General features: G+C 41.2%; 1 protein-coding gene across 1 annotated transcript; it reads left to right on the forward strand.

The window, feature by feature from the left end:
* YWHAZ (tyrosine 3-monooxygenase/tryptophan 5-monooxygenase activation protein zeta) lies at positions 1-27,766 on the forward strand. The gene is made up of 6 exons (XM_075415773.1): positions 1-155; positions 2,366-2,669; positions 19,177-19,300; positions 22,991-23,154; positions 23,248-23,343; positions 26,706-27,766. The coding sequence occupies exons 2-6, from the start codon at positions 2,376-2,378 to the stop codon at positions 26,763-26,765; spliced, it is 738 nt and encodes a 245-aa protein (XP_075271888.1). The 5' UTR covers positions 1-155; positions 2,366-2,375; the 3' UTR covers positions 26,766-27,766.
* The last annotated feature ends 26 nt before the right edge of the window (positions 27,767-27,792 follow it).

Raw genomic sequence — 27,792 nt, forward strand, 5'->3', positions numbered from 1 at the left:
CTGCCCCTGCGTTGCGGCGCGTTGATTGGCGGAGACGCCGTGTGTGGCGCTGGGAGAGAGGCTGCAGCGCAGCGAGCCGCGAGACAGGCACAGTCCGCGCCGGCCGCCCGCCCGCCCCGAGACTCCCGCCGCCGCCGCGCTCCCGCCGCGCACAGGTAACGGGGCCCGCCGCGCCGGGCGGCCGCCCCGCGACCCGGCCCCGCGGGCTGGGGGGGGCCGAGCGAGGCGGCCGGCGGGCAGCGCCGAGCCCTCCCTAACCCCCTCCCCCGCTTCTCCGGCCTCGGCGGCGGCAGGGTGGCTCCGCGGGGAGGGAGCGGGGCGGCGGGGGCCGCGCAGGTGAGGCCGCGGCTGCCCCTCCTCGCCGACGATGGGGGGGGCGGCAGGTGAGGGCCCCGCCCGTGGGTCGGCGGGCGGGGGCGACCCCGCGCCTGTGGGGAGGGAAGGCGGGCGGGGGGGGCGGACACGCCGCCTCCGCCGGGCGGGCGCGGGCGGCCGCCGCTGGGTGTGGTCCCCCGCCGGGAGCGCTGCCCGGGCGCGGAGGAGCCGCGGCGGCCGCCCCTCCGTCGGGATCGCTTCACCATCACCCCCACCCCCCCGCCCATCCTCCCCCTTCCCCGGCCGAGGGGTCCAGGCGGCAGCGGCGGCTCCCCCGGGACGGCGGGGGCGGGGGGGCTCCTCCTCCGCCGCCCTCTCTTCTCCCCCCGCATCCCCCGGGGCTGGGCCCGCGGGCTTCCCCTCCTCCGGCCGCTGCCGGGGCGGGGACGCGGCATCCTTCCCCCCCGCCCCCGGCGCTGGGCGGAGGTGAGCGGGATTAAGGCGCGCCGGAGTGGGCTGGGCTGCGGCGCCCATCCGCCATGACAAAGGCGGCCGGCGAGGCGCGCGGTGTCCCCGCGGCGGCGGATGCGGCGGGCGCAGCACGGGGAGGGGCGGAGGGGGCCGTGCCGCCCGCTCCTGCCCCAGGGGCCGCGCCGTGTTCCGCTGTCCCCCCGCGGCGGGGGGAGGATGCTGCCGGGGCAGCCCGGCGGGATGGCGGGCTGGGGCCGGGCCGCGTAGCCGCGCTCGTCCCGATCACGCCGGGCGGTAAATAACTGTAGCCGAAACCCTGCTTTAAAATGGCTCCTTAACCCCTGCGGGCAAGTTTTCAACGCGCGTTTGCGAACGCTGCAGAACAAGCGCGGGAGTTTGTGCCGCGGCGTGGGGGGTAGGAGCTGCTAAAACTTTCCCTTTCAGGTGACGGGGATGTTAAAACGCGCTTAATTCATTCAGAAATGGAAGACAGTGCCGCTGTGGTTTGTGGTAACTTAATTTGAAATGACAAAAAGGTTAATGGTTAAAGATTAAGGTGCTGGGTTGTTGTGTACAGAATGTACGGAAACATGTAAAGCACACACGACCAGCACTGGTTCTGGAAGGGTGATGTATCCCAAAGCACATTGCCAGGGCCTCAAAAAGATCGAGTCAAGATACAGGAAAGGATGAGGGGGAGGGAGGAGGAATCTTTCCTGATCTACTTAAAAAAAAAAAGTGCACCCGATACCTCTGCTCAGCAGAGCTTGATTTTTTTTTTTTTTTTTTTAAAAATGCTGCTAAGATGCAGGTTATTAAGCATCTTGGCCAGGTTGTGCTATGTCAAATACTGATGTTGAAGTGATAGTTTTAAATAGTAAAATTTCCTTTTGCCTCCGAAAGCATAGCCACTCAGGCTAAGCAGCAGTACCCGGCTCAGAACGTGTACTGTATCCCATTTTGGGAAAGGAAGTTAACATCGTTGAAAGATGTACACCTTGAAATTGAGATATTTGGTGCATTCTGACTTTGTAACATCCGGTGTGGGATTTGATTTGTAGATCCCTGTGCCAAGTCTTTCAGCATGTAGCTGTAAGGCTCTGTTAGGCACCGAGAGCTGCCAGGTACTGTTTGTCTAGCCTTTATTTGGTCTTCTCCTGTGAAAAAGATTTGCTGTTGGGCATTTTCTTTGTCAATTTTGTTATACTGATAATTGGATGCAGCTGATGCTGCAGTTTGAAGATAGTCTTATGAGAGAGTGATGGCAAAGAACTAGGATCGTTTATGTGCATAAAATAGGAATGGTTTGCTTTCGGTTCACCTTTGGATGCTTTTGTTTGCACTTATTTTAATACATTGAAAACTTTTGTAAGTATGTTATTTTCAGGAGGAAGCAGTGACTTTAACTCTTCCATCCACGTGTTTGAGCATTGAGTGCTTGTATGCCTTATGTTCTGCGTTTCAGTTGTACCTCTTACAGTTCCAAACTACTTAGAGAATGGTTGCTGTGCGTATGAAGTTAAAACACCTTTGTCCTTGATCAGTGTCTGAATAATGCCTCGCTATTTTTCCTCTTTAGAAATATCAGCATGGATAAAAATGAGCTGGTGCAGAAGGCCAAACTGGCTGAGCAGGCTGAAAGATATGATGACATGGCAAGTTGCATGAAGTCTGTGACTGAGCAAGGAGCTGAGTTGTCCAACGAAGAGAGGAATCTTCTCTCTGTTGCCTATAAAAATGTTGTAGGAGCCCGTAGGTCATCTTGGAGAGTCGTCTCAAGTATTGAACAAAAGACGGAAGGCGCTGAGAAAAAACAGCAGATGGCTCGAGAGTACAGAGAGAAAATCGAGACTGAGCTAAGAGACATCTGCAACGATGTGCTGGTGAGAAATAACGAAACTGTTGATCCGTTTTTACTTAGAGTTGCAGGGTAAATGGTGCTGGGCCCTCTGGGACTAATTCTAGTCTGTCAGTAAAGCTGTGGTCTCCTGTGATGTTGCTGAAGGACAAGGTTTAAAAACTGTCTGACTTTTCTTTCCCTCTAATGTATTGATTATTTATATACTAATCATTGTAGTTATAGATGCTAATGTATTTGGAGACATGTTGAAACATTATTGTATGTAAAGTAATAGTTGTGAAAAATCAATGTATTCCCTTGAGACTGAACTAAATACAGGTTTAGTTTCGGGTTTTCTACTCCACCCTTCCCTCTCAATGCGATATTTGTATCCTAGATCACTTTGATTTCTGCAACTTTAATACGCTGCTCTAGTTGTAAGAGGTAGATCTTACTCTACGGAAATTGTGCCCCTCCCTGGGTAAGATGATGTAATGTTAGTTATGACTCAGCCATGCAGAAAATTGTCTGCAGGAAGAGGCAGTAGAAATGCTGTAATACCCTCTTAAACTCAAAATTTTTAGTAGCAAACTAGAAGGGTGTTGAAGTTAGGCATTTTCTGTGGCTTGTAGTTATGTTAAAATGTGCGTGTACCTGGCAAACAACCCTGTATTTTCGTGAGGAGACTGGTTTATGAAATCCGAATCCCTTCCAAATGCTATTCCAGATCGTCGGGTTTTTTCAACTGCATATGCCTGTGGTGCTTCAGCGAGCACACGATTAATGGATGTGCAGGCGTGCAGCCACTTGTGAGGTGGACGTTACTGTCAGCAACAGAATTGTCCACCGGCCTGTGGTGACACCCTGCTGGCATGCCATCCCATATGTGATGAGGGATCACGTACCTGGACGTGACAGAATGACATTTGATATGAGGGAAGTATGTGCTTGAGGATCTGATGTCAAACAGAAATGAAGATCAATGAGCAGCATAAATTTTGCTTGCTGTGTAAGATAACTAAATGACATGGGCGGTGATTGCTTCTAGAAGACTGGTTCTCCAAGGGTGTGTAAAAGTCGGCATGGATATTTGAGTCTTGGCTTCCAATTTAGGCTGGCTTCCATGGTTACTGTAACACACCCAGTTTCTATGTTTTGTTATCTTGTGTAAGGATAACGCTTAAACTCCACTATGGAAATGGAAATGCCAAACTTACACATAGGAAAGAACTGATTTACTGTTTTTTGTGACGTTAAGTGGTGGCTGGTGTATTTAAGACAGGGAAATAAGGACCCAAATCTGGCATTCTGATTTCTTGTTACTTTGAAGTAACTAATACATTTTATTAATGGGACAGACCTTGGAGGTGGATGCCTTCAGTTCAGAGTGATCTCAAATTCTTTTGTAAACTATGTTTGGGTTTAAGAAGTTGTTTTGAATAAGTAATTGGGTTTAGAAACCCCCTTTTAGAAGAACTTGGTGTTTGCAATTAATTTTTTTTTCTGATAATGGAAACTGGATTGAGGTGAAACTAGCTTTTATTGTGCATGCTAAATACAGAAACTAAAACAAAATCCTAGCTTTTGAGTTTGCTGCGTGCAGCAGCTGAGGTATGGGGGAGTGGGGGTGGAACACGGATGAGGAATCTAGTTAAATCTTTTGAATCTCAAAATGAACTTGAATTTCTCTTTAATGAGAGATACGTACATTACTCAAGGAAATTATTATTCTTTAGCATGTTACTGCTTTTAGGAAGCTAATGTCTTACTCATCTTTAGTGTTGCCAGGCCAATATTTCTTAGTGGATTAAGGAAAAATTTCAGTCCAGAAGAAACAATGCCTTAGGCAGTTTTTATCAATAATAAAACTAGTTTTTTAGACTTAAGTTCAAAAAGAAAAAATTATAACTTTTTTTTTATTCAAGGGGTAGGATTTAAAAATGCTTTCAGATGATGTGCACTACCTTTGACATTGCTAAATGTTTTGAAGAATTAGATTTATATTTAAAAACATATTCTTGTTTTCTTTGTTAGAATATCCTGTTCACATATTCTTACTCACCTAGAAACATGACTGACCATTTTATTTGACACCCACTTTGCTTTAACAGAGAAAAAAAGAGTTGTGATAACATATTTAGTTGTTCTTTAATAACAGGACTCTGCACAATACTACATGCAAACATAGAACCAGGGTGGTTTGTTTGTTTGCTTGTTTTAGAAGATCCTCTGTATTTTTTAGTACAGCATAATCTAGCCTGTAACTGTTCACAGAAGTGAAAAACAAGGCTTACCAAATCTTGATGGGTGTGAACTATGCCATTAATGAGACCTGAAGTGTTAACAGACTTTCAAAGCTTTTGGTCACAAGCCTTACCAGTTACAGTACAAAAGCAGCTTGGAAACTTTTGTATCTTTTACTAAGACTGTGAATCTGTTTGAGCTGTTGTTGTGTCTTCAATTGCCTGCTAGGCTCTTAAATAATATTTAATACCCTGGGGTGTTACATCACAGCTGAGCGTGGAAGTGACTGGTGCCCTAACTTCAGCGTTGAAGGGAGGAAACCAATTAAGAGAGTATGTTTGTGACTAGCAGAATGTAGCCAGAGCTGGCTCCTTTGCAGCTTCTCCCTCTCTTCCCTCGTCTGTTGGAATCAAATTATTGGCGGGGTGGAAGAAATATCTCCTCTAATCCAGTAGAAGCAGAATATGCTGAAGTGTGCCTGGGTTCTGTTCCCGGCTCTGCCACTAACAGAGTGAATAAGAGCAATTAATGCTGGACTTTTTGCTTGCTTCATAACTATTAGACTCAGTCATAAAAATTTTAGCAGTTATGTGGGTCAGGTCCAACCATTTATTTTTTTCTCCTTTACTCTGACCTTGCAGCAGCAAAATCCAGCATCTACATCCTTGCCATTTCCTAAATGTTCCCTCGCTTGAACCTGCTGTGGAGTACCTCTGCAGCTCTACAAACAGCTGAACTCATCCTCTGGTTTGCTGCAGCCTCAGAGTGCTGCTGCTATACAAAGAAGAGACGGCTAGAATCTCTTGGTCAGCACCAATTCTGTCAGATATACACTGGAGTATATTCAGATGTAGTATAACTGACTCTGATTTGGAGTTGGTCTGGCAGTGCTGATAAACTGCAAATAATGGTGGCACACTGTGCATAGTACAGGTTCCTTGCACTGTAACAATAAAGGCTGAATTTCCACATTCTTCAAGAATAATATAGTGTGTGGGGGGAAGGAAGTACATTGCCGTACTCTAGCATCTTAAATGTACTTGAGTATTATAGAAGATTTCCAGCCTCAAAAATTTTGTATTGATACAGGAAATTAAGCTTGGTTAAGTACTTTTCCTCATGTTAGCTGAGTGTGTGCTTCACATCCTGTTTCACTTTCTATAGTAGGAGCAAGGGTCTGTCTAAATTGCCAGTATAATCTTGTATTTGTCATTTCCATAATAAAAGTTGTTATTAATCTAGCAGGTGTGGACTTTCTTCAAAATGCTTTTTGCAATTAATGGGAAGCAGAGCTGTAACTGAAATGGTTTGAATTAAATTTGTGGTAAGGTGAATTTTTGAGCTAATGAGGAATCTGAATTGCAGGGAAGAATGTACGGAGAGGTCTTTGAATAGATAACTTCTGATGCTGCTTGCATGTTAGACATTCTCAGGAGCTCTAAACTACTGGTAGCTTTCGGGGAGTCTCTGACATGAGCTAAATGTAAACTGACCATTTAAAACACGACTGGCTATCTTCACTTTAGTGTGAATGTAGTTCTAGGCAGTTACGCTCTTCCCTAGGCTGGCACATACCACAGTAGTCCCCTGCGTGTCCTCCAGAGTGTACCATAGGTGACAGTTCCCGTGTTCTTGCCCCATGCCCAGTCTTATGGGTGATGTCTCTTCCTCCCCCAAGTTCCTCCCCAGCCATACCTGAAGTCAATCTCATTGCTGTGGTGTCCAAGCACTCAGTTTCGCTGTTGTTTGGTTTGTTGTTTGTGTTTTAGTTATGGGTTTGTTTTTTTTTCCTTTTGGTTGTTCCCTTTAAGGTCTAGAGAGCTTCCTGAAACCTTGGCTGCCCTTCAGCGTTCAAGAGTTACTGTTGCACATGGGTGCTACACAGCACTTTTTCCCCACTCCCTCCCTGCCACAAAAGCTGCGGGTTAATGGTGCTGCTCAGGACCCTCTTAATAAGATGAATTGTTTGCTTTCTTTGCCATGTTATTTCTTCCTAACTTCATGCTCAGAAGTGTAAATGATAATCCTTGTGTGCTTATACCATTTAGATTTCTTTGCACTGGTTAGGGGTGCTTCGCTTTTTAGAAGTGGTAATTGTTGTGAGAAGCTGCAGTTAAATCTTACTGAAGTGACTTTAGGTTTGCGATTCTTTCATATGTGTACTGATCTGGGGGGGGAGGGAGTAGGAGGAGGCTTAGTAACCTGTTATGGGACTGCAGTTCACTAGGGGGGAAGGGAGCATAATTCCATTCAGAATGCATCTAAATGTCTTTTTAAAGAACAGAATGAATGCTTATTGCCATCATACTCAAATTACTGTGGCACTGTTTGCTAGTTGCCTGCAAAGATTTAGCAATTTACTATGTTAACATCTATAACACCTGTTTCTGCACTAATTCTTGATGACAGGATTGTGAAATTTAGTATTCTGCCTGTAGAAGGCCATATACTTTTTGACATGTGCATGTGTGAGGTTTTGGTGGGTTTTTTGTTTTTGTTTTTGTTTTTTTTAAAGTCAACCATTGTATGCTCCATGTGTCCTGATGGTCAAAGAGTACTGCTAACGCATAGAGTGGTGCTAACAAGCAGATGAATGGATTGCTTATGAGCTGGAGTGACTGATTATACCACACAACCTTCTATACTACGAAGATATCTGATACTAACAAAAATGTCAATGTTTTGAATGAAAATTTCTACCTTTAGTTCTATGACTCCTTCAGGCTTGCTTAATTTTTTATTTTTTGACTGCACTTCGTTTCTGTCTTTGAGATCGCTGTCCCTTGTTTGATGTTTTTCAGCTAAGAAGGGGAGGCATTTGTAGAAGCTTCTATTTGCAGAATGTCGATCACAGAAGGGGGGTGGTTAACTTGTTGAAATCTAGGAGTTGGTGGCCAAAATCTTTCTTTTAAAAAACTTAGTCCTTATTATTTTAAGTTGTTTTGATTGAATAATTAGGTTGGAAGAGAAGTCATTTAGTTCAGCTCTGCCCGGAACAGATCCAGTTAGATCATCTTGCTCAAAGCCTTGTTAGTCAAATTTTTAATATCTTCAAGGATGGAGATTCCACAGCCTCTCTGGACAGCATGTCATAATATTTGATCATACTTACGGTTAAGAAACAAAGAAAAAAATCCTTGTATGTGATCAGAACTTCTCATGTTCCAACTTGTCTGCTGCTTGTCGTCATTTCACCTAGACCTCCAGGAAGGGTCTGTCTCCATCTTCTCTAGGCAGCTGTACACAGCAGTAAGATCTGCTGGTCTTCTCCAGGCTGAAGAAACCCAGCTCTCTCAGCCTTGCCTTGTACATTGTATGCTCCAGCCCCGTAATCATCCTGGTGGCCTCCACTGGACTCGCTTCAGTATATTCATGTCTCTCTTGTACTGTGGAGCCCAAACTTAGACACAGAACTCAAGGTGTCATCTGATGTCACTGGTAAAATTTGTATTAACAGATGGTAATTGGTAATGTGCTAATGGTGTATGTGAAAATAAGCGAGTATTTCTGGTTCACAAATGCTTGGCTGAATGAACTTTTACATATCGCAGAGCAAAATGTAGCCAGGTTTTACTAACCTCCCAGGATGGTTATAATTTAAGCTTTTGATTAACTTTCCAAGTCTAGCTTTTTCAGTTAGGGTTTGGCTGGTATAATTGCTCACATATATTGAAGGTAGGAGGCTGAGGCAATTTGCATCAACCTCATGATTCCACTTTGTTAATCCTTTAATCACTTCCCTGGTTGTACCTACACCCCTTCAGGGTTTTGTGGGGTTTTTTTGGCTGTTGGGTTTTTAGGTTTGTTTTTTTTTCCTTCCCGCCCACCCCCCCCCCCAGCCCCGTAGTGAAAGCCGTGCCTAAAATAGAGCTTTTTTTTTTTTTTTTAAGCAAATGAAACTGTTGAAAAACTGTTGAATCTTGGAGAATTAGAACATCATTCATGGGGCAGTTCAAATATGAGATGACTTGTGTTGGTTTTTATTTATTCTCCATTGTCTGTGTAATTGTTTGTAAATGCATGAAACTTCAGCTCATGTTTGAAACGATTTTAGATTCCTGAATACAGAAGTAATGTACTGGTGGCTGGGTTGCACGAGCACAAATGAGCTAGTACTTATGCACTTCTTGCTAAGATGAATCCATAATGTTGATATGTGTGTTTAATGCACCAATTTATCATAAAATCAGCTAAGGTGCTCTGCATAAATGCAAAATAAATATTTAAACGTGCAGTTACCTTTGATATTTATACTGGCTATGCACACAAGTGTGTATACACATACATACATGTATCTATATCCTCTTGCATCTATTGGAAGTCGCACAAATCTTTACTATAACTAATAGTCTGCTGTATTAATTTCATTTGGCATTAATGTTTAAAAATTGGCTTTTATTTAAAAAAATACATAGTGCTTATACTGTTCAAAAGCATCCAAGTAACAACTTGCTTTATTTGACAGCAACCTTCAGTGTTCAAGTACTTTATGCACTTACTGTTGATATGCGGTTCTAAGCAGCAAAATTAAGTAAGCCGATCAGTTGAGTCACCGGTGACAGATACTCTCCTTCCGCACTGTTGAAGCAAGAACTTCATTCCATGTACTTGCAATTTTGTGAAGCTGCTAATTAGTGTGTTTGTTTCACTGGTTGGTTACTTAGAAGGCTAAGAGTAGAAACGCTGCGTTGTTAAGATACCAGCTTTTACTGTGTCTGTGAAAGCTGTACATGGTAGAAATATAAAATCTATAACGTGAGCAGACTTAGTGCATTATCTCTGTATGTCTGTATAAATAGAAGCCACACTATTTGATTTTATCTGGAAACTTCTGTCTTGTACTTCTGTCAAGTGCATGGTAACATGTTCCTGAAACAGGTTCTCAAATGCTTTACCTGTTCTTTGCTGTAGGCAGACAGAGCGGCTCGTGGCTCTGAACCTGAAGTTGGTTGTCCATTCAGGCAGTAGTTGACTACCATTTTGAAACAGTTTGAAAAAAAGCTTGTGTTATTAAAGTTGACTGAAGAGCATTAAGATTGTGATTATTTCTTAAACTTGTTTTTTACTGTCAGCTCTCGCGCAGTTGCTTATTTTTCTTGATCTGACAGAAATTGGCAATGCCTCTTCTAATGAGAAGTAATAATAAGTCATGCTGCTGCTGAGACAAACAGTGGATTCTTAATTTTTTAAATCAGATTTAATCAGCTCGAAGTAGAAATCAGTTGTGGGGTTTTTTTTCTGGGTGTTGTTACCCTTTGTGATTATGCAGGTAACAAAATATTTGACAACGGGAATCTGATCTCTAACTGATCAGATTCTCCTAGTGCAGAGTAGGCTTACATTGCTAAAATGGCATTTTTGCTAATAAAATGCTTGTATTAACATCATATGCTGTAATGAGCTCGTAATAGATGCATAGTCTGCTTCAGGAAGTTTCAGATCTGCTCAGAGTGTAAGCTGCTAAAAGATAAATGGTTCCTACTTCTGTTTCTTATGAAGGATAAAAAGTGCTCTGTCATGTTTATGGGGGGGTTTGGTAGTATTTCTTCAGAGACCAAAATTGTAGGGTCCTGAGACAGCTAGAACATGTTCTGGTTCGGAGTACAGCCACAATAGCTATTGCTTAGACCTGCCTGTCTAGCAGAAATTCTCATCCAACTCAGTTGGTTTCAATTTCGTATTATCTCAAGTTTCTCAGAAGATGTTCTGTTTCTTTAAAGAATAATGATCAATGCATTTGGCACCATTCTGTTGTGTTGCAAGTCCCCAATATTTAAGAATAAATTGAGATGATTAAAAAAACAGGTAAAAATTGCGTATTGGCTTTGATCCTTAGTGGAGACTGTTTTGTATATTAATGTCTATAGTAATGGCTCGACAAATCAAATACTTTAATCCTAATTTTCTATTAAATGTCTAAGTGGCTGTTGGTTTTCATATGAGTCTTCTCAGAGTTGGTTACTAAGCTGGAGAGGTATTTTTGCCTATGCTTCAGAGTTTGGTTCCTTCACTGTCAAGTTTGTTAAGAATACTTTGATAAAAACCTGTAATGACTGGCGTGAAGGACTTTACAAGCCTTTTGAATAATCTCAAAGAGTATATCCTAGTATTAAGTATTTGCTTTCTTTGACATAGATACTAATTGGAAAGCAAAGTGGTAGAAGGAGCAAACTAGTAAAGGGCATGATTGTTTGACTTGGGTGGGGTAGATATGGAAGGAGAGCTATGTTGTATGGCTGTAGAAGTGTGAACTGAGATGCTGTTCCTCATTGCATCAGTTCCCTTCCTTTTCTTTTTATGCAGACCGGTGGTGTGTCTGTCCACGCCATATCTTCCCTCTAAGCATGCTGTAGGGTTTTAGTGCATACACCTACTTCTTACTGACTCGGTTCTACCCCCCGGCATACATGTATGTCAGCATGGAGATGAATTTTCAGGGTGTCCTACTTCTTCCGTATTTTCCTCCACCTGCCCATATGTGATACTGCTTTTGTTCTTTTCTAAAGAAACACATTTAAACTGTTTTAGTAGTATTTTTTTTGCAGAAGCTGAAATTTCTTGCCATTCTTTCTGTTATACAGGATTCCCTTTTCTCCATTAGTTCTTTATTTCTTTTTTTCGTGTACCCTCTTATTACTCAAGCCTCACTTCCTCCATTTTTCCTTTTCTAGATCTTCACTGGATTGACTAGAGCAAAACTGCTAATCAAGTGTACCTTTTTCCTGCTCTTATCAATACCGGATATCCCTATGCATGTCACATCTCCCACTGTTGCATGAACTCTGCAATCAAATTCCTCCCTGCCCCTGAAGGTCCTTTGTGACAAATTCTGAATTCCTCCCCTGCTGAGGCTCATCTTTCTCACGTCATCTCTTCCAGCCAGCCTTTTCTTCTCACCTTTTTCAAACTTCTGCTGCTGTCTGTTTGTGTGGGCACCCAGTTTGATGGGAAGAGAGAATAACTGGTACTGAGAATGGGCAGTAGGCTTGTTTCCTTCTTCAGCAGATGTTTTACCAGAGATCTCTGGTGCCACAGCAGTCACTAGTATTTGACAGATTTTCTTGTATTCCTGTTCTAGTGAGCAAATGAGTAGATAGAAATCTGTAGCTAACTTTAAACAAGAGGCTTTGCTTTTGTCGGGAGTAGCAGACTGAAAGCAGAACAGTCTTTTTGGTTTTCCCCCAAGAGGGTTGGAGGTCATCCATGAGGCAGCAGTTGCAGAGCCCTTATCCCAAGCTCTGGGTAGAAATGAAGCAGCATAATGAGCCTGTCTCAAAACAGCCTGAGTTTGGGAAGGGATTGTCTAAAAATATTGCCCTTAAATATTTGTCATTTTCCTCCAACAATTCAGATAGATGTGTGTAAATAAAGTTTCTACCAGCCACAAATGGCTTGGTTAAACCCTTTGTAGTGTGTGTACCAATCTGTGCAGTGCATGCTGTGGTGTTTATAGCCCAAGTAACTTTCCTACCTGTGGTGCTGAGGCAGAAAGCGCATGCATGGAAAATTACATGCTAGCTTTTTATGGGAATGATACGTGTCTTGAACTTGTCTGACATCGGTGGCCTACTTTAATAAGTTTGTCATCAAAATAGAAGTCTGTAAAAGAATAGCTTAATAAAGGTGTGCTACAGTCACTGCACTGGTTGGGTAGTGGGTTCCACTTGATGAAACCGAGTTACCTGTAGCTCTTCCCACAAAGTGTGTGTGTCTGGAAACACCGATCTGAATTGCTGTCTTTGAGTGCCTACTGAAGTACACCTGATACTTTGTATGTGTCATTCTTTAAAATGCTGGTGCCCAGCTGTGCAGGTGGTCAGAAAACAGCAAGTCAACATTGTAATGGTAGGCTGGATAGTTTTGTCTCCTGCCACAAAGAAAGGGTTGTTGCCTTAGGAGCACTGGGACACAAGAGGAGCTTCGTATTCTCTGGGTTGCAGTTGGTAAGTGCATCTTGATGCATCTGCAAAGCTGAATCTTCAGATTCAATAGACTGTAATTTTATTGCTTGTTCTAACACAATGCTTTAGCTGGATGTCCCTTTTCTTAATATCCATCGCATCTTTCTTATTTTTCTTTCCCTCCTCCCCTTCTTGTCTTCTTCCTTTGTAAAGAATAAAGTAAATAGCTACCTGGATGGTGCGAACATGCAGCAAGGGCTTTTGATTCCTGTTTGGAAATGGTATTGAAACTGTTCAAATAATCTGAAGTTATCTGGTAGTCTTCTAAAAGAAATGCAGACTTGAAAAACAGTTCCTTTATAAGTTAAACTTTTTTTTGAATGAAACTGGGAAGTAGGTTTAAGATGAAAGTAACGCTTTCTTGGGTGCAGGTGGTCAGGTATCTCCAGCTGCTTCTCCGTAGTGTATTGTGGGTATTAAGGTTATGGTGGTGTAAGGGGAGTTTGCATAATGTGTGGAATGTGGATTAGAAGCCTGTTGAAGGTTACTACATGGAGAGAAACCACATCTGGCTCAGGAAGTCCCTGGGCATTGATGGAGGCTAACGGAAGCATGGTATTTTACTTTTTTCTTTATGTGTTTTTCTAATGGCATCCTCTTTTGGGCAGTGTTTCAGGTAGGTTAGTAGGCAGAAGAGTCCTGCCAGCAAATAAAATCCCTCCTGTGCTGTTGTAATGTCTTGGAGAAAGATAGTGGCATGCTGCTTACATCAGGAAAGCATTAGGCCATTGTCAGTTGGTGTGAAATAGGTTTCAGGCTGAGCTTAAAAAAGATACGATGTTTCATTTGTGGATTCCATGAATTTGAAAAACAAAGAATTGTTCTATGTCTTCATCCCTGTGCCATATGCCACAGATGGACGACAAATGAATCAGTTTAGCTAATACTCCTGTGTAATTTATCTTCAAAACTAGAAATAACGTCATAACTGTGTCAGGTGGCTTTCAAACAAAAGGCCTGCCTTGTTAGCTATGAGCAAAACTGATGCATTTTAAATTACCTGATGTTTATGAGTGTATGCTTTTGGATTTTTGTCGTTCTGCAGCTTGGTTCATGTGAGAGCAATATCTTCTTGTTTCTCCCATAGCTCTAGAGTTTTTCCTCAATGGTGTGTCTTGATAACCATTTGTTGGTGTTTAAAAACAAAGTTTCTTGCTCTCAGTACTTTAGCTACATATCACCTGCTCATTTACAACTGTATGTTTCTAGCATCTTATGATTTTACTCTTATTCTCCTGTTTGTCAGGAGGGAAATATCTTAATTAGAAAACTGATGCGATCCTCGAGTGCAATAATGGCTATCTAAAGTCCTCAGTCAATAACGTGTACTGAGGCTGAGCCTTTAATAAAGGGAAATATGCACAGAACTGTAAGCAAGAAGGCAAAACTGAGGCACTGATTTTAGTGTTCTGATGATGAATTTGGGAATAGTCTTCTGGCCCACACAAGTCATTTGCCAAAGATGAAAGCAAATGCTTTGAAAAGAAGGCTAGTTTTAGGCTTTAAGTGTCAGGAAAGGACTATTCAAGTCTTTATGGGTTGGCTTCCTGTCTTCAACTGAAGTTCTCACCACAGTTTGACAAACTGAAGCATGTCTGCTTGCAGCAAGAACCAGGCAGACTTTTTTTGTAGAAGATTAGGTGTTGGGTTTGTGTTTTGTGTTTTTTTTTTTTTTTGTTAAACGGAATTACTACTGGTTATGCTTCCTTCATGCTCCTAACTGAGTCTGATAACTCTTACATTTCAGACTTTATCTTTCAAAACAACAGGAACAAGTCCATAGTACCTCTCAGCAACACAGGCTCAAAATGCATTGTGCTTAATCACAGAATCACAGAATGTTTGGGACCTCTGTGGGTCGTCTAGTCCAACCGCCCTGTCGAAGCAGGGTCACCTGGAGCAGACTGCACAGGACCTTGTCCAGGCGGGTCTTCAATATCTCCAGAGAAGGAGAATTCACAGCCTCTCTGGGCAATGTTGCCATCTGTTGACTATGTCCTGCTCTGGCAAAAGAACACGTGTAAGAATGAAGAAAGTGAATCTTTTACCAGCTTAGTGTTTGAAATAAGCCAGGATTGAAGTTTGCCAGTGGAATAATAAAGCTGTGTGCATGCAGCCTCTGTTATGTCTTTAGAGACAAAGACTTTTCTCTAGTGCATACTTGCTGGGGGTGGGGGAACGTACCAGATTTATGAGATTTCTTATCTATGGCATGCGTGAGCATAGCTGACATCTCCCGAGTTAGTGTGCTGTCGCTCGCAGTCCTGAGTACCAGAAAGCTGTTAACTTAGTCATAATCGCAGTTGCAGATGTGAAGTGTTGAAGCCTGATCTTTTAATGGCCAGCATAGTAGTAAGAGTTGATATTCAGATTTAGTGCATGCGTTTTTTTGTTTTTTTTAAAAAGTAATAATTTTCCATTGAGTCTGTCTGGAAAGCCTGTGTGTGACTTTGCTATGAAAAGTATTAGAAGCACTTGTACAAGCTGTTACAGGTTTTGACTGAAAAGCGCTCTAAGATGCTGCTGCATCTGCCTAATTGACAACAGTGCTGTGGTTTGTTTCACAGCAGTTGGATTCTTGCTGTCAAATTAAAAGCTCTGACAATTACGGCTGAGTAGTTGTGGGGTTTGGGGGCCAGGGAGCAGTGTTTTGGTTTTGTTCAAAAAGCTGTTTCTACCAGATTCTGATTGAGGCACTGTTATTAACTGCCCATGGAGTTGTAGTTCGCGCGTATTAGTGTATATCAAAAATGGATGGGAATTTGGCACAAAAGCAGGAATGTCATGAATGAGCACGAGGGCTTAGCTACATACCATGTAGCTATAATATACCCGTGCTGTATGGACTTCAGTTGTCAGGGTGTTGAATGCATTGCAGTGATGTGGATCACCTAACAAACTTAGTAATTACAGATGAGCTTATTGGTCCAGTCTTTGACTAGCTGCTAGCACTTCAGTGGACCGTATGGTGATCAGCTCTGTACTGATAAACATGGGCATATCAACATGTAAAGGAGATATTTTCCACCAAAATATTGGTGGTACTATTGAAACGGTTCTTGTTTCTGTTTCTTCTGCTTTGGACAAACAACCTGTCAATAGGACTTAAATATCAAGATATTCCTCCTTGTGGAAAAAATTATATGCTCCTGAGAAGCTTTGCAGTTAAAGCTATTTAAAAAAAACAAAAAGACAGATAAACAGTGTTCCCCATAGGCAGATGTGTTAGCAGATAACGAAGTGTGACATTGATTATGCCTTTCGTTGTGCCTAACATCTTATGTTATCTTCTGTAATTGAACTTTGAAAGGTCAGTAGTTTTGTTGGTCTCATCCGTGTGGCTTTCTGTAGCCACTCCACCTCCATGCAGACTGCAGCTTTCACAGCCACTGTCTAGGATAAATCAGTGCACTCTGAATCTTCAGGCTGTTTTCAAAGGAGTGTTTTATGTTTACTTAAGCCAATAAAAGAAAATATATCCTGAAATAAAAAGGTTGGTAGGAACAGGAGAAACTGACTATATAGTACTAGGTAAATAATAGGAGAGAGCTCTCCTTACAGTAACTTCACATGCTAACTTTTAAATGTTAATCTACTTTTAGGTTTTGTTGTTGCTGTTTATGAAGTGTTTGGCATAAATAAAATTCTCCCAAAGATATGCGGCCTACCAGTCCTACATGTTGTTTGTATAGAATAGAGTCTTTCATCCAGATACAGTCAAGCTACCAGTGCAGTCTCGGAGTCAGAGCCTCTTTGCATGGACCATATTCTATGAATAGCTGTTCAAAGGGACTTTTCTCAGTTTGTTAGGCTTCCAAATTTGACATGGGTTTAAAACTTACCTTGTATTGAAAATATGTGCTGTCTGAGCTGCTGATGCCTTGCTGGTATCTATCTGATTAGGAGGACTTTCTCAATTGGTAGACTTTCCTCTTCTCTGTCTGCTGGTCCAATTCACCCATTCAGTTAGGTGTTTGCAAACAACTTTACCTCATTTGTTGCCTAAGTGAAGTTAAAGTCTGGAAGTTTGGTTGCCGCTATGGGAGTGAGCAGAGCTGTACTCTTTAATGGAACAACCTTCTGTATGGAGGATGAATAATTTCTGTTTCTAGAATCACTGACAATATTTTGGTCTGACCGATTAATGGAGGGCACAGAAGGAGGGCAACTCCCCATGGTGCCGGAATGGTAGGTGCGGACTGACACACCTGACTTAATTGCAGTCCTGCAGAGAAAAACTGATAAGGAACCTTATTCTCAGCAGCTGTGAACCTTCATTTGTCATTGAAGTCAGAGTTTCTTGGCACTGATGAAAAATGTCATGGCTGTGAATCTTGAAGTTCTCTAACATGAGAACAAAGTGCCTAAGTAGTTACAGAGAGCTGAAGCGTGTGACCCATAGACTTTACAGCCTTCTGCTTCGTTCCAGCCGCACTGGGGCAGAGGTGGCTCTGCGGCCTTCTTCTCGCATAGTGGTACACCCTCCAGAAGGGTGCCCTTGGCATCAGGTAGTGCGGCAGCCCATTTGGCTGGCTCCATAAAAATACTGCTGCTGCCAGCTTGCTGGTGGTGTGTTTCCTTTATTGCCAAAGGGTTGTGTCTGCTGTCATTCAGACGAGAAGCAAGGACACCCAGTATTTTTCAGTGTCTCCCTGCGTGGTTGTAAAATGAAGCTATATACCAACCCCCACAATACTGGTAATATCTAATATTAAAGATGATTGAATAAATACCTTTCATTATGTTGAAACAAATCAAAGAAGTCCACTAACAGGTTTTTATCTCATTGGAGCACAGGCAAAGCTGAACTTTGATTTTGGTTTCTGTGAGCCAGACATCACTCTTCATTACTGCTGAGATGGAATTGAGAGCAAGCTGCCAGAATAGGTCACTTAATTTTGAAGGGTTTCACACAAGGTTGAGGCTACCAGGCTAAATATTCGTGAAAAAACCCAACGCCAAAAAAACCCCAACCAACCGAGCTTGTTCACCCTTCTTGCTCTTTCTGTGAATTGCAAACAGTTTTGTGTTGGCCTATTAAGCAGAGCAGGTACTACAGGTACCTGTGCCACAGTACAGTGGTTAACAGCCTACCATATTCAGAGTATGCCTATCGCAGGAGTACGTCATTTAAGATACTCACTTACCCTCCCGAGTGCTATTTAGAGGAAAGCACTGTAAAGCAGCCATCATTCTGTGAATCGGAACTGAAATAGATTGTCCATTTCTGTAGTGTCATTGGAAATACAAGCTAAAAATAGCGAGGCAAAACTGAAATGTCAGTCAATTTACAGGGGAAAAAAGGATACCCAAAAATTCTTACTAAAACCTTTTTTAAAATTTGTTTGTTACATAGCCTTAGCAAAGTATATTTAACAGCTTCTGATTTAATTCTGAGTATTCAGGAGCACTTCTGTGCTTTTTCTGGCTTTTAAACAACTGGCTTTTCTTTCACAGTCTGACTTTAAGCACTCAGTATGAAGCTTGACAAGCTTGTACCTTAATTTGACTAAATGTGTTGGAGCTAGTGATTTTTTTTTTCTTTTCCTTTTTTTCTTTTCATCATAATAGAACTCTTGCTGAATTACATGACTCCCTCAGCTGGGAACTTGCTATGTTAATTTAATAAGCAGTTAGAATAATCTGGAAAAACCTGGTCTCAACTGGCAGCCCACAGGAAGGATTTGGTGGAGTGACTCCAGAGAGCTACCTTTGCTTTGGAAGATGTAGGAAGGATGGGTTAGGGCAGCACATAAAGTCAAATGGATGATCACTTTCAGTGCTACACAGCTGACAGTCAGATTGTCAGCTGTGTGGAAATGCAAGAATCCAGGTTCACCTTCCAGTTTCTTGCTGGTGATGCGAGTACCAGAGTCTGGTTAATGGGAACAAGGTTAAGGAGGCTTATTTCTTGCCCGTGTATTTAAAATATTTGGGTCTCTGATTTGGCAGCTGATAGTTCAAATGCTTTTATTATCTTCTGCAGGTGCAGACTTTCTTCCATTGTATACATTCTGCCCAGGCTCTTTGCATTACCCTATTTTTGTCAGGGTACTGTTTAACAGTTTATTGAAACCATTCCTTTGGTCATACAAGACTCATCTGCTAAATTCACACAACCTTCTCCGCACAGAGTGACAGCATGCAACATTCCTTTTTGTACCTAGAATTGTGATCCAGAACACGTTCTCCTTAGCCAAATATGCTATGTAGGATGTGAAGAAAATAGGCAAAAAGTAAAGCTGTCTTGACTTCGAAATAGACTGTGGTATAACTGAGTTGCTGGTTCAACGTGCTGTAAAAGTATGTATGCTCAAAACACTATGTTCTTTGTTTCTGTTTTAGTCTCTGTTGGAAAAGTTCTTGATCCCTAATGCTTCGCAAGCAGAAAGTAAAGTTTTCTATTTGAAAATGAAAGGAGACTACTATCGTTACTTGGCTGAGGTTGCTGCTGGAGATGACAAGAAAGGTATTGTATGTCAGCTTGTGGCTAAATATTGTCAAATTAGATTGCTTTTGGTGGGGCAGTGACACGACTAATTTTAGAATAATTCTGATTTGGATGTAGATTTCTTTGGTAATAGGCTTCCTGTTTTCTGAAGAAAAATCATAGGTCGTTGTCTTTCAAATGAGTTATGAAAGTTTCTGTGTACCTCTGCCCTTGTAAGCAGGGTACGGGTGTTCAGTCACGAAATTTTGAAATCAACTCTAACTTTTGTATGCGTGTGTCTGGTTTATCACTGAAGTACAGGTTTATGCATCTTCTGCCTGGCTGAGTATTGGTTTTTTATCTTTTTGTTGGGGGACAAAGTCTTGTAGCTTTTTGAAGTCTTACTCATGCTATTTCTCCTGCATTTCTGCAGAATACAAAAAGTCTGCATAGGGTCAGTGAGCAAAGAGACTAGAAACTACCTGGAGAAGAAAAGGATTAATAAAAGTAATCTCTGTTAGGAAAATTTCTTCCATAACCATGGCAGTTGAATGTCCACATGTTTCTTATTTCCTTGAGTTTCTTATATCTTCATGTAATCAGCTTGTCATAATTGCAGGTAAGTTGCCTTCACCTAAATTTAGTTAGAAAAGTTAATATAAGGCACTTGTTAGGTGGCTTAACTGCTCTAGTTGAAGATGCTAACTCCATGCAGAGTCACCTTCGACTCGGAACGATACATTATGTCTAGGTACAATGGCAGGCTGTTCCCTGGCGCCAGTTTAGGACTGGTGGCAGTGTGTCCTGAAGAGCAGCGCACTTCAGCGCAGAGCCCAGACTGGTAACTTCTGCTAGCCATGGCTGTTCTCTTGGTTTAGTCTGCGCTCAGTCTGCAGGAGCATGGGCTGCTTGGGAGTGTGCAGGCAATCTGAATGCATGAACTTGGGACCCTTGGGGATTGTTGGAGAACCGTTCAGGTGTGCGGCAGGTGCTCAGTAGCACTCTGCCCCTTTTGTAGGACTTGCTAGGTTCCTTATGGTGCTGTTCAGCTTGTGGTGCCCCTGGGGCCTAGTGCTGCTCTCAAGCTAATAAGCTCTTTCACTATGATAGAGGTGTCTGTGTGACTTCACAGAAACTAGCTTGGGTTTGGTGTAGGGGTGAAACAAGCTTGGAATAATTTCAAGGGGATAGATGTGTCTGCTCTAGCGTTGTGGCCTATGTAGTATATCCACGTTACATAGGGTAGCCCAGTTTCCCTGCTACGCTGGATGACAGGAAGTTGCATAAAGATACTAAGACTTAGTATAGCAGGGGTTGATTTGACTTCTGATGTTTACTGCATGCAGACTGACCCAGTCTTATCACTGCAGAATTGCATGTGTAACCAGTACTTTAGATCTGTTACTGTACAAAGACTGATCATATTTTCCTTTCAGTAATCTCCATTCACATGCATAGAAGGTACAATATTTTGAGTCCCAAAATTTCTTTTTCTGTTGAGGATAAAGTTGCAGACTCTAAAATTAGACTGTGAAAATCTCTGTTTAAAGTGATTTTGAAGTTCGTTTTTATTTAACCCAGTCTCCTGGCTGAGCAGTTTTTATTGGGTTTCCAGATGAATAAAATTTTTTGAAAGCCCATCTAGTTCGTAGTTACTATGGCACCTAAACTTAAGATTTTTTTTTCTTTTTTTTTTTTCTTTTCCTTTCCCCAGTAAGTGTTTCATCTCCCAAGCTTTTCCTGTATGCTGTCTGTGACATTGAAGAAGAGCAGTTGATAATTACTGTTTAGGAAATAATAGCCATTTAGCCGGACAGTATCCTTTTGGCCTTTTGCAGTAAATACGGCAACAGTATAAAGCTCACAACTCTAGGAATTGGATTTTTATCTTCATAGACCAGATTGTTTGTTTTATCAACTGGGGTTTTCTAGCAGACAGGAATGTCAAGCAGATACCTCACCCTGCTATTTTAGCCTTGAACTTTGGAACTGTACAACACTTTCTAAAGAATTCAAGGTTAAAACTCTTGTAGCTTTTTTGTACTGGATGCCTGATTTAAAAATTAACAAAATATATCAAATTTTGCACTGAGTTGCCCAAATCACTGCTCAAAAGGTTACTATTTTCTCAAATAAGGAGAAAAAATAAAAAATAGCCCGGGGGGGGGAGGAGTTTACAGATGTTAAAAATGATTAAAAAATAAAATGCTCGGCTTCATTCCTTGAACTTTCTTGTTTTGCTTTCATAAACAGTGCCATTTTCTAAGGCTTTTCCATTGTGAGGAGGGTGAAACACTATTTCTAAATTTAACTTGCAGTAAACCTGATTCTTCTCAACCATAATATACCAATTTCTGGTTGCTTTCAAGGTATCATGGCAGTTGTCTGATTTTTCTGAAGCACTCCAGTATTAGTAATGAGTGTAGAGTGGACAAAGTGTTGAATAATTGTGCAGTGAGTGTCCTCCCTCTTCCATGTTGAAGAGGACAATATGATACTTTAATTTTTGTGAATACATAAAGGTGAACAAATAGAGATTGTGTAGACATCCTGAATATTGGTATTCAGTTATTCTCAGACTTTGTTTCTGACTTAAATACTGATGTATTTTTGAGCCCTTAGCCTAAAATTCCTTTCTTTATTTTTGAATACATGTGACTGGCGCTGTTGCAGACCTCATGCTGAATGTGTTTCTGGTTTGATCCAGAAATGTTAGGATTGGAATCCTTTTGCATCTGAATGGAGTGACTTCCTGCCCACCTTTTTCTCAGATGCTGTGAACAGTCTTGGGGAGTGCAGAACAATGGTCCCTTTGTGCTGAGGGTCCAGCACGTCTCTTGCCTCCTGCAGTCATCAAGGGCATAGTCCAGCTTGTGGGCTGTGCTGGGCCGTGATCTCTGACTTGTGCAGGCATAGCCTGCTCAGAAGTTCAAGTGCATTCAGTGAGAATGGAAACTGTTGAGCTCTTCAGTCTTAGTCTACACAACATAGTTGTTTTTTTTCCACCAAGCGTTTCATACTTGTACAATTGAACCAATTAAGAGAATGGCAAAAGATTAATTTCTTTAAAAAGAGACCAATTTTTTTCCCTTACTTCAAAGTTTATAGGTACTAGAACCCAGGTAAAAACACTTTCCTTGTCTGCACTGGAAATGGAACTGTTGGAAGCTTTTAAAAAAAATATGTTTTTAATTTGGGTTGATGTATGCCACACTGTCTTTGCCAAGCAATTTGAATGGGAATTCACAGGTGACTGTTACTGAAAGAGTTTAACATAATTGGCAAAGGTCATCAGTGTTTTCTGTGACTAAAACGTGGATCTGTAATGCTTTGCAGCATTTAAAGACATTGAAATTGTGGGACTGTATCAAACCTGTGTGTAGTTAGAACTTCAATTTTGTACCTTTTCATGTAGGTTTTATATTCCTGAAGTGCTACAAAAGTGCTGCAAACCTTTGTTAATGCAAGTAGTCACAGGGTGGCAGGGGGAGACTCAAACCTGTGATTTGGTCAGTGACAACTTCGTTTTTTTAATAATTTAAGAATGTAATTTAGTAAAATCTTCGTAGAATTGCAACTTACTGGGTAAAATGTTCATTCACAGGCATTCACTCTTAACGTACTTTGTTCATGCAAGTGTGAACAGAGTCCTGATTGTATGTCTTAATACAGTATGTGAATTACTTACTTGTTGTGGGGTTTTTTGTGTGTCTGTTTTTTTCCCCAAAGGGATAGTGGAGCAATCACAACAAGCATATCAAGAAGCTTTTGAAATCAGTAAAAAGGAGATGCAGCCAACACATCCTATCAGATTAGGTCTGGCCCTAAACTTCTCCGTGTTTTATTATGAGATTCTTAATTCCCCGGAGAAAGCCTGTTCCCTTGCAAAAACGGTAAGTCTAAGGGAGGGGGGAGAAATCCGTTTATATTATTTGCATAACCTTTTGTCGTGTGGCCAATGAGGTTGTTTGTTTTTATAACACCAGGCTTTTGATGAAGCAATTGCTGAACTTGATACATTAAGTGAAGAGTCATACAAAGACAGCACGCTAATAATGCAGTTACTGAGAGACAACTTGACAGTGAGTATCATTAAAGTTTGCATATTGTTGATAACGGGATTGGTCTTTGTGGCACTCAGAGTTGTCCTGTGCATTTTTAGCTGCAGAGCTGTGTTTGTCATTTCCTTGCAGATGAGTTTTTCAGTACATCATGTTTCTGAGCTACATCGTTTTCTCCTGCCTCCTCTTTTTTGTCTGCATGCCAATTCACAAAGTTTTCTGGCATGACAAATTGACCAAATTCTTCAGGTTTGGTTTTTTTTTTTATTCAAGGAATTTAGATTAAGTGACGTAGTTTGAACTGTGGCTAACAAAGTTGTTATCATTTGTTAAACCACGTTTGAGAGTACAGTTGCGTTTGCCTCTTCAAAACTTATGTCAAATTTCACATAGCTTATTCTATGTGATTGCATGTGCAAAGGGATAGATCCTACATGAAAACTACAGACAAAGCTAGCAAGTCCATTTAAGGGCCTGTTGTTTGGGGTTTTTTTTGTTTGGTGTTAATTTTGGTAAAGCTGGAATTGGAATCGGTGCTAGCCAGGCTATTTCCATGGCAGTCATAGAACAACTGTCTTAATTCTTATTTTTTCCTTGGACTCATAGCTGTCTTTGGTCTAAATTATGGATTGAGATTGCATTGCTCTGTCAGAGTAATCAAAATCTTCATCTTATGTGGGGTTTTTTTAACCTACTTTGAACTTTCAAGCTGGCAAAGATAAACATCTAAAGCAAATGACACAGTAAATGTAAGCAAACATGCAACAGTGTAATTAATGGCATAGTTCATTCCCTGGTCTTCATGGGGGAAGGGAGAACTGCAAGCCAGAACTGAAGAAAGAAGCAGCACCTCGTGTTGCCAGATGTAACCCCTTGTTCACCTTCTGTGCATCTGATATCAGAGGCATTTACAAAATAGCTGGGCTTCTTTTAACGTAACTAGGAGTACAGTTGTACAGATGCATAAAATTGGAGTTGCCATATTTTCTGCTTTTGTTTCTAACACTTTATTTGCCTGTTCCTTGGAACTTTTTCCACTGGAATGGCAACTTAACACTACTGAAAAAATTACTTGTGATTGTTCCAGCTGTTGCTTACAAAACAAATGGAAGAGATTTCTCAACCTCTGTAATGGAGACAGATACAGGGTTGGCATCTCTCAATGTCTGTCTATGCTTTCCCCTCAAGTGAGATTGCTCAAGAGCTGTCCTCTGAATGAGTGGTATTGAAGTAGAGAATAGAAGCTGACTTTAATTGCTAGCTTCCCAGTAAAAATAACGTAAAGCTTGCCATGGCAGTTGGAAAGCAAATTGTTTCATACAACAGCAGAAGCTGGACTGAGCTACCACAGTGTGTGACTTACAGTAGCAGGCCTGATAATCGATGTGAGCTTTCCATTATAAAGGAGAAAGCTGTGGACAGCTGCAGGATTCCATGTTCTTGAATGGATTGTATGTCTTGCCTTAAATGCTTAGCGTGACCTGTACAAGTGCATTGATTCCATGTTTTTCCACAACTTCTTGAGGTAGAAAATAAGTTTGGATGGGTGTGTGACTGACAGACTGCAATGACTTTCATAAATGTGAAAAAGGTCTGTTTTGCTAGTTATGCAAGTCTGTTACAAAGGCTTTTGACAATGATTCAGCATGTTGATCAGTTATGTGCAGGAATGGTTTCCTCAGTCGTCGATTCTTTTTACGTTGAGTCTTGTATGGCTGAACAAGAGTCTGTTCATTCTTAGTGGGGACTGAAGGCAGAGAAGTGTTCAGAGGGTTGTTTAATATATGAAGCCAGAATCTGTTTTACTGAGACTGACAGGTAATTCCTTCTTTGCTCTGTTATGAAAATGTTTTTTCTTTAAAAAATGACACAAAAAAAGGCATCTCTTCCCCTTAAGGGTTTTTTTTCCCTAGCAGATTCGTTAAACTGTGCTCTCAAATAGTAATCCACCTTTCATACCAGTCAGGCCCTTTTTAATTAATGAGTAAAGGTATGTATATGTACATGTTTGTAGATATTCTGGAGGTGAGGATTTAGGACAGGTGCCTCTGATACAATTCTAATAAAACTGTTCTTACTAACTGTTCCTTATAAGAATAGCACTGAAGTTGAGAAGAATGTAGTATTCTCACAGTGTAGTACAGAATGTAGTGCAGGGGCTAGAACTGAGTATGCTGTTGTCACCAGTAAACTAACTTGTTGCTTAATGCCTTCAGCAAGGAACATTTAGTGCAGATATGGCATATTATGTTCAGAGCAGGAACAAAGCTACTGGTCTTGTGCAAGTTGCTCTATTGTCTTGTACTCCTGGAAAGGATAAAATGTTCTGATGATGGATTTTTGGTTGGTTGGTTGTGGGTTTTTTTTAGCATCTTGTGAGACCTTAGTGTAGGTAGAGAGTAGACTGTAGGTAGAGAGACAATTAGTTCTTAGGTTTTACCACCTTATGCTATAGAGCATATATATATATATAAGGATATAAATCCTTATTCAGTTAATGCTGCTGTAACTCCGTAAAGCGAGAGATTACAAATTGTACTGGGCTGATAATAGTTTGGAAGCAGCCAGCGTGGCAAAATACTTGGTTCACAAAATTATTTCTTTGCCTTGGGTGTTGCTCTGGAACTGGTGCTTAGTTTCCTTAGTGCTTAATCTTGATATATGGCTCCTTCGTAGGATTTTATGGAGCTGAAAATAAGATTTTGTGCATTCTGCATGTTTAGCCTGATTTTTTTTTTTCTTCCCTCCTTGCCCTGCCCTCTGAGTTTGGAAGCTCTGCGTTCCGAAAGTTGCTGAGGGGGGGCACGACTGACTGAATAGAGCCAAGGGGTAGAGATTTCAGTGAAATGGTTTGGTGGGGTTTTTTTGTTTGTTTTTTTTTTAAACAAAAAAACCAAAACTTCAGATGCCTGTTGTGAAGAAGAGGTAGAATTCACTTTAATGTTGGGTGTGAAGAGAGACCTTTACTGAAGCTCTTCCTTCAGAAAGATGCGTAAAGCTCACTTGAGCAGAAGGTACAAATCCACGGGAAAACCAGTGTTCTTAGTTCCTGATTCTCATGCATCTGTGCTGTAGGTCTGATTCTTGCCTGCTTGTAATCGTATTTTAGTGAACCTTGTGGGAGCTTTGGTTTTGACTGTTCATGAACTTCCTCATTAAGTGCAGTGTAGGGTTACGGCACCTAGGACTAGATTTCCATTTGTCTTGTGTAGAAGCAATAGCCAAGAAATATATTCATGTTAATGTGTGTGCTTTTTTTCCCATGGTGCTTAGTAGGACCTCTTACAAAACTATTATTTAAGAAGTAGGGTTTCTTTCTAATAATTCCTTATCAATTGTTAGTCATATCTTACCTATTTTGCTCTGTTTTCTTTCCCAAACAGTTGTGGACATCGGATACCCAAGGAGATGAAGCCGAAGCAGGAGAAGGAGGGGAGAATTAACCAGCCTTCCAACTTCCGTCTGCCTCATTCTGAAATTTACACAGTAGACCATTTGTCATCCATGCTGTCCCACAAATAGTTTTTGTTTACGATTTGACAGGTTTATGTTACTTCTATTTGGATTTCTATATTTCCCATGTGGTTTTGTTTAATATTAGGGGAATAGAGCCAGTTAACATTTGGGGAACTTATCTGTTTTCATCTGAGGTGGCCAATATAGGGTTGTGAAATTTTTATACAAGTTTTACATGTTTGGCATAGTACTTTTGGTACATTGTGGCTTCCCACAAGGCCAGTGTTAAAACAGCTTTCTATGTCAAGCAAAGATGACTGCTTGCATATTGGTCTGTCATGATGGAAAAAAGGGATAATCAGTTGCAGCCACAGGTGTAGTTAGCGCGAGTATTCAAGCTGGAGCACACATGGCTGTGAGTAAAGTGATGTCCCATAGATATTGCATGTCACGTCAACATGTGAAATCTGTGGAATATACCAATCAAGTGTACATCTTTGATTGCAGCTGAAGTGTTCCTTAAGGTAGTTTGATAACCCAGTCAACTTTCTCTAGAGAAGGACAGAGAAACGGTTCACATTCCATTATTTGTAAAGTTACCTGCTGTTGCTTTCATTATTTTTGCTACACATTTTATTTGTATTTAAATGGTTTAAGCAACCTAAGAACAAATGTACAAGTAAAGATGCAGTAAAAAATGAATTGCTTGATATCCATAATGACACTGTATATCGAGCACAGCAGTAAAACAAAAACCCATGTATTTAACTTTTTTAGGTTTTTTGCTTTTGTGATTTTTTTTTTTTTGATACTTGCCTAACATGCATGTGCTGTAAAAATAGTTAACAGGGAAATAACTTGAGATGATGGCTAGCTTTGTTTAATGTCTTATGAAATTTTCATGAACAATCCAAGCATAACTGTTCAGAACATGTGTATTAAGTTGATGTAAGTGGAATAAAAGTTTTATGAATGGACTTTTCAACTACCTTTGGTGTAGATTTCATGTGATCT

Source organism: Opisthocomus hoazin, chromosome 3 (assembly GCF_030867145.1).
Source record: "Opisthocomus hoazin isolate bOpiHoa1 chromosome 3, bOpiHoa1.hap1, whole genome shotgun sequence".
In the NCBI taxonomy this organism is placed as follows: domain Eukaryota; kingdom Metazoa; phylum Chordata; class Aves; order Opisthocomiformes; family Opisthocomidae; genus Opisthocomus; species Opisthocomus hoazin.